The 16954-nt window shown below is 48.6% G+C and overlaps 2 protein-coding genes across 9 annotated transcripts in view; one reads left to right on the top strand and one right to left on the bottom strand.

Moving 5' to 3' along the window:
- SMARCD3 (SWI/SNF related BAF chromatin remodeling complex subunit D3) overlaps window positions 1–14639 on the top strand; it is a 172785-nt gene extending 158146 nt beyond the window's left edge. For 2 of the 3 annotated variants that reach the window (XM_075847583.1, XM_075847582.1), the window contains exons 8-13: window positions 3713–3874; window positions 4052–4149; window positions 7583–7718; window positions 8769–8891; window positions 9043–9144; window positions 13806–14639. In XM_075847583.1, coding sequence (XP_075703698.1) covers window positions 3713–3874; window positions 4052–4149; window positions 7583–7718; window positions 8769–8891; window positions 9043–9144; window positions 13806–13859 — 675 coding nt within the window. In that variant the 3' untranslated portion in view covers window positions 13860–14639. Of the gene's footprint in view, window positions 1–3712; window positions 3875–4051; window positions 4150–7582; window positions 7719–8768; window positions 8892–9042; window positions 9145–9215; window positions 9688–13805 lie in introns of all 3 variants that reach the window. The other variant, XR_012858363.1, reaches the window with a different exon arrangement.
- A 66-nt stretch (window positions 14640–14705) lies between these two features.
- CHPF2 (chondroitin polymerizing factor 2) overlaps window positions 14706–16954 on the bottom strand; it is an 86656-nt gene continuing 84407 nt past the window's right edge. For all 6 annotated transcript variants that reach the window (XM_075847572.1, XM_075847573.1, XM_075847571.1 and 3 more), the window contains one exon: window positions 14706–16519. In XM_075847572.1, the coding sequence (XP_075703687.1) occupies window positions 15269–16519 (1251 nt within the window). In that variant the 3' untranslated portion in view covers window positions 14706–15268. The remainder of the gene's footprint in view (window positions 16520–16954) is intronic.

Genomic DNA, 16954 nt, shown 5'->3' on the forward strand with positions numbered 1-16954 from the left:
GTATGTGGGGGCAGTATGATCAGGTCTCTGCTGTATGTGGGGGCAGTATGATCAGGTCTCTGCTGTATGTGGGGGCAGTATGATCAGGTCTCTGCTGTATGTGGGGGCAGTATGATCAGGTCTCGGCTGTATGTGGGGGCAGTATGATCAGGTCTCTGCTGTATGTGGGGGCAGTATGATCAGGTCTCTGCTGTATGTGAGGGCAGTATGATCAGGTCTCTGCTGTATGTGGGGGCAGTATGATCAGGTCTCTGCTGTATGTGGGTGCAGTATGATCAGGTCTCTGCTGTATGTGGGGGCAGTATGATCAGGTCTCTGCTGTATGTGGGGACAGTATGATCAGGTCTCTGCTGTATGTGAGGGCAGTATGATCATGTCTCTGCTGTATGTGAGGGCAGTATGATCAGGTCTCTGCTGTATGTGGGGGCAGTATGATCAGTCTCCTTTGCTGTATGTGGGGGCAGTATGATCAGGTCTCTGCTGTATGTGGGGGCAGTATGATCAGTCTCTTCTGTATGTGAGGGCAGTATGATCAGTCTCCTCTGCTGTATGTGGGGGCAGTATGATCAGGTCTCTGCTGTATGTGGGGGCAGTATGATCAGGTCTCTGCTGTATGTGAGGGCAGTATGATCAGTCTCCTCTGCTGTATGTGAGGGTAGTATGATCAGGCTCCTCTGCTGTATGTGGGGGCAGTATGATCAGTCTCTTCTGCTGTATGTGGGGGCAGTATGATCAGGTCTCTGCTGTATATGAGGGCAGTATGATCAGTCTCCTCTGCTGTATGTGAGGGCAGTATGATCAGTCTCCTCTGCTGTATGTGAGGGTAGTATGATCAGGCTCCTCTGCTGTATGTGGGGGCAGTATGATCAGGTCTCTTCTGTATGTGAGGGCAGTATGATCAGGTCTCTGCTGTATGTGGGGGCAGTATGATCAGGTCTCTTCTGTATGTGGGGGCAGTATGATCAGGTCTCTGCTGTATGTGGGGGCAGTATGATCAGGTCTCTTCTGTATGTGGGGGCAGTATGATCAGTCTCCTCTGCTGTATGTGGGGGCAGTATGATCAGTCTCCACTGCAGTATGTGAGGGTAGTATGATCAGGTCTCTGCTGTATGTGGGGGCGGTATGATCAGGTCTCTGCTGTATGTGGGGGCAGTATGATCAGGTCTCTGCTGTATGTGAGGGCAGTATGATCAGGTCTCTGCTGTATGTGGGGGCAGTATGATCAGTCTCCTCTGCTGTATGTGAGGGCAGTATGATCAGGTATCTGCTGTATGTGGGGGCAGTATGATCAGGTCTCTGCTGTATGTGGGGGCAGTATGATCAGGTCTCTGCTGTATGTGGGGGCAGTATGATCAGTCTCCTCTGCTGTATGTGAGGGCAGTATGATCAGGTCTCTGCTGTATGTGGGGGCAGTATGATCAGTCTCCTCTGCTGTATGTAGGGGCAGTATGATCAGTCTCCTCTGCTGTATGTGAGGGCAGTATGATCAGTCTCCTCTGCTGTATGTGGGGGCAGTATGATCAGGTCTCTGCTGTATGTGGGGGCAGTATGATCAGTCTCCTCTGCTGTATGTGGGGGCAGTATGATCAGGTCACTGCTGTATGTGGGGGCAGTATGATCAGGTCTCTGCTGTATGTGGGGGCAGTATGATCAGGTCTCTGCTGTATGTGAGGGCAGTATGATCAGGTCTCTGCTGTATGTGAGGGCAGTATGATCAGTCTCCTCTGCTGTATGTGGGGGCAGTATGATCAGGTCTCTGCTGTATGTGGGGGCAGTATGATCAGGTCTCTGCTGTATGTGGGGGCAGTATGATCAGGTCTCTGCTGTATGTGGGGGCAGTATGATCAGGTCTCTGCTGTATGTGGGGGCAGTATGATCAGGTCTCTGCTGTATGTGGGGGCAGTATGATCAGGTCTCTGCTGTATGTGGGGGCAGTATGATCAGGTCTCTGCTGTATGTGGGGGCAGTATGATCAGTCTCCTCTGCTGTATGTGGGGGCAGTATGATCAGGTCTCTGCTGTATGTGGGGGCAGTATGATCAGGTCTCGGCTGTATGTGGGGGCAGTATGATCAGGTATCTGCTGTATGTGGGGGCAGTATGATAAGGTCTCTGCTGTATGTGAGGGTAGTATGATCAGGCTCCTCTGCTGTATGTGGGGGCAGTATGATCAGTCTCCTCTGCTGTATGTGGGGGCAGTATGATCAGGTATCTGCTGTATGTGGGGGCAGTATGATCAGGTCTCTGCTGTATGTGGGGGCAGTATGATCAGGTCTCTGCTGTATGTGAGGGCAGTATGATCAGGTCTCTGCTGTATGTGGGGGCAGTATGATCAGGCTCCTCTGCTGTATGTGAGGGCAGTATGATCAGGTCTCTGCTGTATGTGAGGGCGGTATGATCAGGTCTCTGCTGTATGTGGGGGCAGTATGATCAGGTCTCTGCTGTATGTGGGGGCAGTATGATCAGGTCTCTGCTGTATGTGGGGGCAGTATGATCAGTCTCCTCTGCTGTATGTGAGGGCAGTATGATCAGGTCTCTGCTGTATGTGAGGGCAGTATGATCAGGTCTCTGCTGTATGTGAGGGCAGTTTGATCAGGTCTCTGCTGTATGTGGGGGCAGTATGATCAGTCTCCTCGGCTGTATGTGGGGGCAGTATGATCAGGTCTCTGCTGTATGTGGGGGCAGTATGATCAGGTCTCTGCTGTATGTGGGGGCAGTATGATCAGGTCTCTGCTGTATGTGGGGGCAGTATGATCAGGTCTCTGCTGTATGTGGGGGCAGTATGATCAGTCTCTGCTGTATGTGGGGGCAGTATGATCAGGTCTCTGCTGTATGTGGGGGCAGTATGATCAGGTCTCTGCTGTATGTGGGGGCAGTATGATCAGGTCTCGGCTGTATGTGAGGGCAGTATGATCAGGTCTCTGCTGTATGTGAGGGCAGTATGATCAGGTCTCTGCTGTATGTGAGGGCAGTTTGATCAGGTCTCTGCTGTATGTGGGGGCAGTATGATCAGTCTCCTCTGCTGTATGTGGGGGCAGTATGATCAGGTCTCTGCTGTATGTGGGGGCAGTATGATCAGGTCTCTGCTGTATGTGGGGGCAGTATGATCAGGTCTCTGCTGTATGTGGGGGCAGTATGATCAGTCTCCTCTGCTGTATGTGGGGGCAGTATGATCAGTCTCCTCTGCTGTATGTGAGGGCAGTATGATCAGTCTCCTCTGCTGTATGTGGGGGCAGTATGATCAGGCTCCTCTGCTGTATGTGGGGGCAGTATGATCAGGTCTCTGCTGTATGTGAGGGCAGTATGATCAGTCTCCTCTGCTGTATGTGGGGGCGGTATGATCAGGTCTCTGCTGTATGTGGGGGCAGTATGATCAGGTCTTGATGGATGACAATATCGGATTTTAGAAGTGCATAACCTCATATTTATCCCCCAGGGAAATAGTCACAGCAAATAATGAACGCCCTGGAGACTTTGAATAGGAAATAGTCAGTTCTTACAGAAAGAAGATAATTATTATATATTTTTTTTCTTTGTTAAGGAAAATATTCTTTCGGGCGTCAATACATTTTTCCTGTGTTCGTTCTAGAATTCACTTTTCTTGTGTTATAACAACGCTCTAGATCTAGTAGGAATGATGTCGGTCGGTCTTGACCTGTAGATTGTTAGGTTCTTGGTTGGTGACCATCCTGTTTATCATCTTTGTCTCCACAGCCCCCACAATTTAAGCTTGACCCTCGCCTTGCTCGTCTGCTGGGGATTCACACTCAGACTCGAGCGGTAATCATCCAGGCTCTCTGGCAGTATATAAAGACCAACAAGCTCCAGGACTGTCACGACAAGGAGTACATCAGCGGAGACAAGTACTTCCAGCAGGTGGGTCCCCGGCAGTTCTGGTCCTCGGCTGTAAATGTGCCTCTTCCCGGTGTGTCCTGTCACCATGTAGACCTGGTTAGCGAGGCAGCGCTGTGTTATTCCAATATATTTACTGTAGTGTTTTGGGGTAACACCTCTTATCCTTCACTGCTTGGATTCTTTGCTCTGATTTCCCAGATATTTGATTGCCCTCGGTTAAAGTTCTCAGAGATCCCGCAGAGACTTACAAACCTGCTGTTGCCACCGGACCCGATTGTCATCAACCACATCATAAGGTACGATGCCTGATGATTGTGAAAGTCATTATTAGTGGATGTGAAGTGGCACCTGCCGATCCGGTAAATAACCCCCATCACCTAGTCCCCTCTGTACAGTCCACACTATCCAGTCCTCCAATAAATCCCAGTCCCCCATCACCTAGTCTCCCCTGTACAGTCCACACTATCCAATCCTCCATCACCTAGTCTCCACTGTACAGTCCACACTATAAACCCCAGTCCCCCATCACCTAGTCTCCCCTGTACAGTCCACATTATCCAATCCTCCATCACCTAGTCTCCCCTGTACAGTCCACACTATCCAATCCTCCATCACCTAGTCTCCCCTGTACAGTCCACACTATAAACCCCAGTCCCCCATCACCTAGTCTCCCCTGTACAGTCCACATTATCCAATCCTCCATCACCTAGTCTCCCCTGTACAGTCCACATTATCCAATCCTCCATCACCTAGTCTCCCCTGTACAGTCCACACTATAAACCCCAGTCCCCCATCACCTAGTCTCCCCTGTACAGTCCACATTATCCAATCCTCCATCACCTAGTCTCCCCTGTACAGTCCACATTATCCAATCCTCCATCACCTAGTCTGCTCTGTACAGTCCGCACTATCCAGCCCTGCAATAAATACCAGTCCCCCATCACCTAGTCTCCCCTGTACAGTCCACATTATCCAATCCTCCATCACCTAGTCTCCCCTGTACAGTCCACACTATAAACCCCAGTCCTCCATCACCTAGTCTCCCCTGTACAGTCCACATTATCCAATCCTCCATCACCTAGTCTCCTCTGTACAGTCCGCACTATCCAGCCCTACAATAAATACCAGTCCCCCATCACCTAGTCTCCCCTGTACAGTCCACATTATCCAATCCTCCATCACCTAGTCTCCCCTGTACAGTCCACACTATAAACCCCAGTCCCCCATCACCTAGTCTCCCCTGTACAGTCCACATTATCCAATCCTCCATCACCTAGTCTCCCCTGTACAGTCCACATTATCCAATCCTCCATCACCTAGTCTCCTCTGTACAATCCACACTATCCAGCCCTACAATAAATACCAGTCCCCCATCACCTAGTCCCCTGTACAGTCCACACTATCCAGTCCTCCAATAAATCCCAGTCCCCCATCACCTAGTCTCCCCTGTACAGTCCACACTATCCAATCCTCCATCACCTAGTCTCCCCTGTACAGTCCACATTATCCAATCCTCCATCACCTAGTCTCCTCTGTACAGTCCGCACTATCCAGCCCTACTAAATACCAGTCCCCCATCACCTAGTCCCCTGTACAGTCCACACTATCCAGTCCTCCATCACCTAGTCCCCTGTACAGTCCACACTATCCAGTCCTCCATCTCCTAGTCCCCTGTACAGTCCACACTATCCAGTCCTCCATCACCTAGTCCCCTGTACAGTCCACACTATCCAGTCCTCCATCTCCTAGTCCCCTGTACAGTCCACACTATAAACCCCAGTCCCCCATCACCTAGTCCCCTGTACAGTCCACAATATCCAGTCCTCTAATAAAGCCCAGTCCTCCATCTCCTAGTCCCCTGTACAGTCCACACTATAAACCCCAGACCCCATCACCTAGTCCCCTGTACAGTCCACACTATCCAGTCCTCCATCACCTAGTCCCCTGTACAGTCCACACTATCCAGTCCTCCATCTCCTAGTCCCCTGTACAGTCCACACTATAAACCCCAGTCCCCCATCACCTAGTCCCCTGTACAGTCCACAATATCCAGTCCTCTAATAAAGCCCAGTCCTCCATCTCCTAGTCCCCTGTACAGTCCACACTATAAACCCCAGACCCCATCACCTAGTCCTCTATACAGTCCACAATATCCAGTCCTCTAATAAATGACCCCCAGACACTGCCCTCCCCTGATCATTTATCCAATCCTCTGGTAATGTCCCTTTCATATTCCTCACACTGATCATGGTCCTGTTATATGTAAGGGTGAGTGCACAACTGTCCTGCAGTATCAGAATGGCTGGAGATTTCTGGGGTGTGATTTGCTCTGCATGATATTAACATTGGGTCACTCTCCATGGGCCATAGATTTCCAATGTTTCTATTCGCTATGAATAATTGAGAAAAGAGTTGAGCACGGAATACCCTAAATCCTGTGTGTGAGGAGTTCGCACCAGCTGCTGAGTCTTGCTGTCTCTGTACTAGGTTGGCAGCTTATGCTACAAAGTGGCTTCATTAAATGGGTTCTTCTCTTTTTATTATGGAGGTTTTCATATATTATTGATGAGATCACATGGCCCGTCATCCATACAGCAAACTGTGGACCCTTCTCCGTGTACTGCACTAGTATACACTGCTATGCGGATATTATATGGACTGCATAGTCTGGCAGATGGCAGAGCTTCTCAACTGTGGACAACTTTATAACTCCTGGTGGGAGCAGCTCGAGTTTGTTCTTCGATCAAGAATGAGAAGCCCCAGATCATCCGCTCAATATAATATTTTCAGGGGTTCAGGCGGAATATGGGTCCTGCTTGTGGTCACATTACAAGTCACTGGGCACCGGGTGGAACTTCTTTGTGCTGTGACCTCCGGCCTCCATGAGCTTCTGGCTGTGCATGGGTTTTATCATCTTCCTGCTTTGTGTCACCAGCATCTTCAGTTACATTATGTCCCAGGTCTTCGTTGCCTTTCATGATCAGAATATATAGGCTACTCAATATATGGGATCAGTTAGGCTTACATTTCCATCATGGATCCATAAGCAACATAAGTTGATCTGTGTCAAGAGGGAATCCAGAGTGCTCCAGCGCAGGTCATCATATAGGATCTCTCTGGTTCTTGCTCTATGCGTCTTTCCTTTGAAAGTTGGATTGAGTTGGATTGGGGGACCAGCTCTAATAAGACTAATGGTGGTCCTGCGCTTCTTCCATGAAGAAATGACGTCGCTGATTCCTTCGGGATCCTCAATGCTGAAGCAATGTGTTTGTACCCTCCCCCCCCCCCCCCGATCCTGTCTCAGAGATCTGCAGATGATTCCTACAACTTCAAGGCTTTATTTTTGCTCTGTCATAACTATAGGGCTCTTCTATAAATAAGGTTGCGTTTCCCCAAGTCATGTTCTATAAATTGAATTTTACCACAGATTGACTCCCATCTAGTTGTAGAAGCATCTCAAGGATGGTCCATGGAAATAGGCTGAGCATCATAAAAAACTGAAATGTGACATTTAAATAAGTGTTCACAATCTTTCTATTTTTATGGCATATGAACGTAGTGTTGGATTTTGCATTGTCACTATGGATATTATGTGTAGAATTGAAGATGAAAAATATATTGTATTCATTATAAGTATAAGGCTGTAACATATCGGAGAAAATGTGAAGGGGTGTGAATACTTTTTAATACACTGTACATGGCTCCTGACTAACCCGTGTGTCCCTATAGCGTGGATCCTACTGACCAAAAAAAGACTGCCTGCTATGACATTGATGTGGAAGTGGAAGATCCGCTCAAGGGTCAGATGAGTAGCTTTCTACTATCAACAGCTAACCAGCAAGAGATCTCCGCACTAGATAATAAGGTATATACTGGGAGCAGGCTGAATGTGGTGGAAGTATTCCTAATGGCGGGGGCAGGGTGAACATGGTGACTGTATTCCTAATGGTGATAGCAGGGTGGACATGGTGACTGTATTCCCAATGGCGGGAGCAGGGTGGACATGGCGACTGTATTCCTAATGGTGGGAGCAGGGTGGACATGGCGACTGTATTCCTAATGGTGGGAGCAGGGTGGACATGGTGACTGTATTCCTAATGTTGGGAGCAGGGTGGACATGGTGACTGTATTCCCAATGTTGGGAGCAGGGTGGACATGGTGACTGTATTCCTAATGTTGGGAGCAGGGTGGACATGGTGACTGTATTCCCAATGGCAGGAGCAGGGTGGACATGGCGACTGTATTCCCAATGGCGGGAGCAGGGTGGACATGGTGACTGTATTCCCAATGGTGGGAGCAGGGTGGACATGGTGACTGTAATCCATAACGCCAGTCATAGACATCAGAGGATTTTGACTGTTCTTCAGAATTGTTGATCATTCAACTGCTGACAGTTCGTCGAGAAATTCATATGCACTCATGGATTTTTTTGGACGCTTATTTGACGTTCGTGTTCTAATTGACTGTTCTTAATAAGCAGCCGTGGGGGGTGTTTAACTTTTTTCATTTGACAATCCTTGAGTCTACCCGTTAGATTGGCCAATAGCATTACAAATATTTATGGCCAGTCTCCATCTTGTGGCTCTAGCCAGCTGAACCGAGGAGATGGAATATTCCTGACAGACATGAAATCTGCTGCTCATCAGAAAATACCCCCCACGTAGATACCTTCTAATAGAACATATTCCACCTGAGCCTCCATTAAATTCTGGCACTGTCCCCTACCCCAGTCTTCCCAGTCTCACCATCAGGTTGTGTTTTCAGGGCGTCCTGTGTATATAGTTCTGGTGAGTGAATCTGCCTTTTCCACGGGTTTTTGCTCTGAGAGATCTTCACATCCAGACTTATTCGGGTACTCGAGGACTGGAGCTGAGACTCCATTCTCCACACTGATTAGCCATTATTTCTGTTCTAGATCCATGAGACAATTGAATCAATTAACCAACTGAAGATACAAAGAGACTTCATGTTGAGTTTTTCTAGAGATCCAAAGGGTTATATCCAGGACTGGCTCTTGTCCCAGAGCAGAGACCTCAAGGTAAGAACTTCTATAGCTGAACTTGTAACTTTCTCCAGCAGCGATGTCACTCTCGCTAGTGTAAGTCTGTGGCACTATATTTCTGTTTTCTTGGGCCCTCACTGCTTCTCTTATGTAGGTGGACTCATTAACACATCTTCCACTTTATTAGATCATGACAGATGTGGTTGGAAACCCAGAACAGGAGAGGAGAGCCGACTTCTACCAGGAACCATGGTCCCAGGAGGCTGTGAGCCGCTACTTTTACTGTAAGGTGAGACCTGTCTAATGGCATGTGGATTTTTCACGTATCTTCAAAACACCTAAAAGTATTATCTTTTTTAGACAGGTCACGTTAATGGACTACTGAAATAATATCAGGAAAGCAAAAATAAGGAGGCAACTTGCAGTTCTGAGACAGTTTTTGCCACCTTCCAAATGTCCCCTAGAACTACAAAATTGTCTCACTGAATGGTGATGCTTCCTATATTTAATATCAGTCTTTCACATCACCGCTGTAGCTAGAGCTCACTATGTATTGAACCAGACTTCAGTAGTGATTCTTCTCTGGAGCAGATGCTGCCACATTCAATCCCAAAAGCCCAACAGAAACTCATTCTAAGTGACAGAAGCTCAAGCCTCAGCGGAGGTCAGAACTTCTCAATAAGAAAGAGACCGGACAGCAACGAGAGGAGAAGACCACTGCTCTAAAGAGGAACCTCCATGATCAGCTCTGTAATAAACCCCGGAGGATCCCGAGCCAGAGTAGAGTAAATCCAGCGTGCCCCAGTAAGACCACCAAACATACACACATGAGGTAAGGCCACATGTGAACGTCTGAGGAGTCACAATCATGACATAAGATCTGAACTGCTCAGTACACACAGGAAAACCATTACAGCAGTGAGAAGAGTCTGGGACAAATCCTCAACAGCGACCAGAAAACGGAGATTAGACCATAGGAAGTAGTAAATTGCTGAGAAAGATGGAGAACCATTTAAAAAAAGTTTAAGGAGCAATGACTTTTTTCACGTCCGTGATCCAGATGTTGGAGATGACGTCTATGTAGCATCGGTCAGATACAAAAGTGACCACCTGACCATGTAGCAGCCGGTACCTCTTCTAGAGACATCTCTTCCACATTTATATTTGTTTGTTTTTTGCGGACAGGAATTAGATTTTCAGCCCTGGCCCAAAGCTCCAAACAAGTTCTGACTGCAAGAGAATCCCCAAAATATTATATAGCACTGTAAAAGTGTGTGTGTGTGTGTGTGTGTGTGGGGGGGGGGGGGGGGGGGGGGTTTGCACATAAAAACAACAGGCCATGAGAACCATAGCCACACGAGCCTACAGTACGGGGACTGTGTGCCTAGTACATGAGGCAGCAAGCAGGGATGGACACAGACAGCAGAGGGCCGATATGCACTAACCGTATCGGGCCCCTTGCTCTTGAATAGTGGAGAACAGGGCCTCTGCTTTAGGGCTCTATCCAATCTACACTCCACCCGTAACTGTGACCCGTGGCATTTATTGGCTCAGCCCCTTAGATGCAATCTAATAGACAGTAGAAAGTTACTTTTAGGTTGACAGTGGACCCCCTTACCTACTGGGCTCCTGTGCAGGCCTGGGTTATCCGCCCCTCGCTGGAGGCGTTTGACACTCCAATAACATTCTGTTTTTTCTGTCATCGTGTTGGTAAATGAATGTGTGAATCTATAAAGAACAATTACTTAGATGGGAGCAATTTATGCTTGAGAATGTCAACATCAGCTTGCTTTACTGCACTTGGCAACCAAATTTCTATACACAGGTAGCAATTATAATCAATCAATCACAGCACACCAGAAAGCAGTAACTGTCAGGCATGGGTTTATCATCTTAGCATCCAGCACCCCCAAAAAGTGTGGTGAAGAGGAGCACACAACTGGTCCAAAACTCGTGTCAAGCAGAAGGTTCAGATGTCCAATGTGAAGAAACGACCTTGATGCCGATGTACTGTGGCAGCAGATCCGTGCGGCAGCTTCATCAGCTGCTCCAAGCCACGAGGTTCCCGAGGTTTTGATTGCCAGCGGAAGATGAACCTTTTGTAGTAGGCAATGTTTTAATGCATCCCCGTTAGGAAACCTACGATGGTGCAGTATTGAACAAACAAGGATTCTGCATCATTAACTGAAACAGGATGAATGTAAGCGATGGTCTGACATCCCACCAATGAAACCCCCTGTTCTACTAAGAGACAGAAGTAAGAAAGTTCAGATCTCTTGATTTACATGTGCAACATACAACACCCGTGGGAGAAATGATGGAAGTAACCTGGAGACCAAAGCTGGCCGTGCACATAATGGATTGGCCGAGGAGCTTATGTGCATAGGGGCCTCTTGACTGTCTGGATTTAAATACATGATCTCTGTTCAGAAGCCGAGAGGAGTCTAGTGGAGCCGAATGGGCATGTATATGGCAGAGTTGGAAGAAATCACAAACGAAAGTTCACCTGACAGCATCTTGTGTACGGCCGGATAACCGGTAAGGACAAGAAAAATGTGTCGCACACAGAGCTTGCAGTTCTCACTCCTCATTCACATATGACCACTGCTAGAAGGCGTCCACCACAGGATTTAACGGTGTAATCCTAGGAAGGTAGTCACCAGTGCCCTCCATTCAAGAGAGTCCTCGCGTTGTAAAACTAAACCATCCTGGGCCACAAAGATATGGGGAGATGTTCGCTGTCCTCTTGAAAAAGCCAAAGTAGAGGAAACCTGTAGGCAAGTCAGTGAAAAGGAGTCTAGGAATTCAGGCCAATCTCTCTGTCAGTCCGCAGATCCTGGGGAACTCGACATTCAACCCATTGCCATCATTTGCTGAAGACACCAACTTTTGGGACCTGACGAGATCTGCACCTCTGTACTTCAATCCTGAGGGAGAGAGAACGGAGTATAGATTCTCTTCCACCTTGAATACAATTTTTTTCACATCCCTTCTGCCGAAAATGTTTAGATCTAGAACAGAATTCATCCAGCTCCATCTTGCCTGGAATCTCTCCAGGACCTGAAGCATCAGTTGCTAGAATCACAGCACGGCCTTTTCTTCTGGTTAAACTGTAGGTATTGATCTACCATTTTGGATTGACATTTATACTCTCAGGGTAAGACTTTTTTCTTGTATACAAACACAATTTGCATTGGAATAAGCTTCATCTAGTAGAGGAACATCGCACAGGGCGCCTGTGAAGTCTCTTGGTCGTTTCTTACCACCCTCGGAGTAATTTGGCTGCTGTATTATTTTGACCCAGGAGGAGGGTGATCTAGTGGTGGTGCTTCGGCCACAGGTCGGTGTCATCTCTGTAATAAAGGACATCTGGAGAGCTGGTGATGACTCCGGTGTAGTCTTCTTCCCCGGGCTTCTCCTGACCAGGCATACCACCATGTTCATCATTGAATGGTGGGTAGATGTGCAGATGCAGCTGCGTCCTTCACGCCTTTCCCCTCTGGCATAGATTGCTATGGCTCATACTGGATGGTATATGCCCGTGAGGTCGTGGTGAGACAGGAGTAAGGTCACCAGGTGATTTTATAACAATTGACGTTCATTGACAGTTGCTGCCATCAGACGTCACGTTTCTCAGTGATCTGCTAATGACTTCCAGAAAAAGGATGTTAAATAAAGAACGTCTCATATAATATATACCACGAGTGTCACTTCTTAGGCCACGTCCAAACGGCACATTTTCAGATGTATTTCGGCACCTACAATACTTGTACCTGCAAACAGCCGCCTAACGATTTGAATGGGAAATACTGTGTGTAGATCATACACGGCGTATAGTGCAGAAGTAAATAACGCATCATAAAAGTCCCCCGCCCAAAACCTGAGCGCCACTTCTTGAAGCGTTTTAGGAGTGATTTTTCCCATTGCTACTTAAAAAAACGCTCAAAATACGCTTGCAAAATTGCAATTCACTTTGAAAATCGGCTAGTAAGGCGCCTGGAGGTCGGGGTCGTCTCTTGAAATCAGCCGAGTTTTTTTTTTCAGGCTGTAACATATGCCATGTGAACGTAGCCTTAGATGTCACTCCACCAGTGTGTTCACACGCTCGGACTGCTGTTGTGGTGGTATGGAGTGCGACTCTTTATAGAATACAACACCTTAGACCGGGCACATAAAGCCATTGTAGAAAGGTTCTCTGATCCTCTGCCCACCCGTCACAGCAAATAGGAGGAAGATTCACCTTCAATGAAATAATCGGCTACACCGGCCACAAATAAACGGCTGTCCTCCATTTCTATCAGCTCAGTATTTAGTCAGTGTGTCCGGCGTTCCCCATCTCTCCCATCACCTACTGAGCCGGTGTCATCCAATAGCAGTAGGACCTGGAGAGGTTTTTGTCCATAGGGATGTGATGTCCGCGGCAGCAGCGGAGAGCGATGACGATTTCTGAAGTTCTTTGCTTCCTATTCTCAGGTCGCCCTTTTTAAAACACAAACCTAATAACCTGTTTACCGACCCCCCCCCCCCCCACAGCATTGTGTAAGCCACGGGGGTGGATAAAGTGGCGCTCAGCTCTGCTTCATACTTTTTTAGACACCCGTGAACTTTACTGAGAAGAGCAGCCCCACCCCTCCCCCACAATCTAATATAATTTGGCCGCAATCGGGAATTCCAGAAAGCCTGCCGGGTAAATGAGGCCTTCACCCCCCAGAAATGGGGAATCTATCGAACAGTTTTTGGGAAACGCTCAGTTTGCGTCTCATCCGCTAGAAAGTGTCCTTGTAATGTGGGTGATATGATGGGGCGCACGTTCCTGGTCTCCACCTCCCTGATAACAGATGATGTACGGCTGCTTTATTATTGCATTGTTTCTTAATACACACGTCATCAGGGGGGCAGGGAAGTGATGCAGACGCGGGGGCCACACTCAACTCTCTCTATCTGTTTCAGATCCAACAAAGAAGACAAGAGCTGGAGCAGTCCCTTGGCGTCCGGAACACATAATGATCCTCTGTCCTCGTCTGACACGTGGCGTCTCCATCCTCACCGCTCGCTCGTGGTACATACGTGGCCTAGTATTAGATATTCCTGCTGCTCATTCTCTTTCATGAACCTGCGCTGGCTCATACCCTCCCCCATTACCCAGCGACTCTACAGCGTTATCATTGTGATCAATGTTCAGGATACAGACGAGGACCCCATGTGGCATCTGGACCAGGTTGAGGACGGGGGGGGTCCCATTCAGGAGTCGCCAACAGCAGTATTATTCTATTTTATACACTGACAATATTAACGGCGTCATACACATAGAGCGCAAAGCCGAGCGGACGGTGCCAAAGACATGAGAGAGGTCATTTACATGAAGTTCTTATGGAAATTTCTCTAAAGAACGCTACATGTTAATGAACAATCTGTCTGGAGCGCGGTCAGTCAGCTTATTGGCTACCCCGGCTGATAACAGGGACTAATAGCGAACCCCAGCAGTAAGTCCAATGCACGTTTCTCTGACACGCGTCATCCGCAGTTTTGTGGCACTTTATTGCACCGTCACAAGGAGCGGCTGCTCACGGCTTGGCATGACCTGGGAACGCAGCATCACTACCCGTCATATAACCAGTTATTTCACTAGGACAGCGACAGCGCCCATTACTTGTAGGTTTAGCCCTGGGCCATTAGGTGGGGGGGGGGTGTAGATTTGTTTTCAGCACTGTATATCACTGTCATAGCCGCTGTGTGTAGAGTCACAACGTGACAACTCAATAAATTCCATTTCTACCAATAAAACTGAACTCCTCGTTATTGTGAGCGCTGCCGCGGAGGAGACGCGGTGAAGGACCAGCGAGGCGCCCGTACAGTATAAATAGATTTAATTGGCATATTTACAAGAGGTAACCGCAGTGAACATCGATATCATTAACCCTGTATGTCTCATGGACAATGACAACGCTGCCCATATGTGTTAAAGGGGTTTGCCCATCAGGGACATTTGACATATCCACACGATATGCCATAAATGTTAGACATATGCAGGTCCCATCTCTAGAACGGAGCCCGCTAAACCCCCACTCTACATTTCCCGCTGCCACTTCCTGATTATATTGTCAGGAGGTACAGCGCTGTTTCCGTTACTCTAATAGAAGTGGATGGCAGTTACTGAGACAGTGTCACTCGCGAGCTCTGCTGCTTCCGTAACTGCCATTCACTTCTATCGGAGTAACAGCGCTATTTTCGTAACTCCCGACGATATAATCAGGGAGGCAGCGGGAGTCGAGAAAGGTAGAGCGGGGTTTAGGGGGCCCTGTTCTAGAGATAGGACCCCCAGAGGTGGGACCTCCATTTATCTGACGTGTCCTGTGGATATGCCAGAAACGTCCCCGATAGGCAAACGGTACAGACTGCACAGCTGCCGCGGTCTATGTGCTGTTAGTCTGGTCTTGGTCAAACAGAGTCATAGCAAGGTGAATCCGGGAGCCCAGGGCTTCCAGACTGCTGAGTACACATCGGTGATAGCCCTCACTAGAAAGGTGGGTGCTGCATTTTTTTAGTGAGAATCTCTGCACCAGCGCTGGCTCCAGTGCCCGAAAAACATGGAGCTCAGAGTGACGCAGAAACAGCTCCAGCAGTTCCGTGTCCCCATTATCCTCGTCCTCCTGCACTTCCGATGCCATGCGGCTTCTGGCTCTCATGAAGTCGGAATTATAGAAGCAGAATTCCGAGGAAGAGAGTTGGTCAAAGTGTCCATCACGCAGGAAATCTGAAGACTGGGGAGCGGAGAAGCCACGACGTGCAATATCCGGGCTGTACTCCTGATAGTGGACGGGAGAAAACACCTGCCAAGCACCGATGGCATTCATCCGACATCGATTCAGCGCCTCCGCCGTGACCTCACTCCACACACTCACAAGAAAGAAGAGCGTGTCCATTGAGTGCTTTTTAGACACCACCTCCATGAGCCGCACCTGAGACGGTAACTCTGTGCGAACACCGGACAGTTCCAGGCGGAGGAATGAATAGCGCCTCTCCAGCTCTGTCAACATGGCGCGCACCTCCCCGTACACATCTTTCTCTTGCCCAGATGAGCTCATGTCATACACGAGTAATACAGTCAGGGCCACATTCTCTTGAGGGTCAAGGAGGTTTGTAGCAAAGGCATCAAGAAAACCTGCAATATGGCCAGTGTCAGAAGGCAGTAAAGGTAAAACTAGCTGGACTCTTGTGGCTTCTGTCACATACGGCATAGGAAGAATCTCCACCACACCCAGGGGGCGCAAAAGGCTGAGGCGCTTAGTTATCACCCCAACATGGCCCCTCTCAGTGGTGGCTTCCAGCAACAGGTCCAGACTGTACTCCATCCCCCTAGTGGGATCAAAGCGCCTGTACCCATTGAGGAGCCGCCGCTTCCTGAAGTGCAGCCATGGCAGGTAGCGCTGATTGAGCTGATCCAGAGCTTCTTCCAGGACCTGCTGAACATCCAGCAGCCACACACCTTGCAGAGGACACTTAGGGGAGCCATCAGGGCAGGAGAACGTGTGCATCTCTGTGAAATATTCCCAGGTCAATAATTCAAAACGAGACGCTGGAATGAATGGTGGATTAACACCAACTGGCCAGAAGAGACCTGCGTCTCCGTCTGGTGTGAAGGACGAGAAATTCTGGATCTCACTCTGAAATAAAAGGACAGTTAGTGAGGATGAAAGCAGGTATACGGCCCTCCAATTCATCCGATTACCCTACAGTGCTGATCCAGGGGAAGCAAAACAACCCCCAAATCCTTCACATCACCAGATATGATGATCAGAATAAATCTCCAATACTGCCCCCTGTGGTCCCCACTAGTAAACGTGATCTACTCCAACACTGCCCCTGTGGTCCCCACTAGTAACCGTGATCTACTCCAACACTGCCCCTGTGGTCCCCACTAGTAACCGTGATCTACTCCAACACTGCCCCGTGGTCACCACTAGTAACCGTGATCTCCTCTAATACTGCCCCCTTTGGTTTATCATGCTTTTCTTATAATATGGGCGCTGGGCGAGAGAGAGAGGACGCGAGGGCGAGAGAGAGAGGACGCGAGGGCGAGAGAGAGAGGACGCGAGGGC

Source organism: Rhinoderma darwinii (assembly GCF_050947455.1).
Source record: "Rhinoderma darwinii isolate aRhiDar2 chromosome 5 unlocalized genomic scaffold, aRhiDar2.hap1 SUPER_5_unloc_3, whole genome shotgun sequence".
NCBI classification, from domain to species: domain Eukaryota; kingdom Metazoa; phylum Chordata; class Amphibia; order Anura; family Rhinodermatidae; genus Rhinoderma; species Rhinoderma darwinii.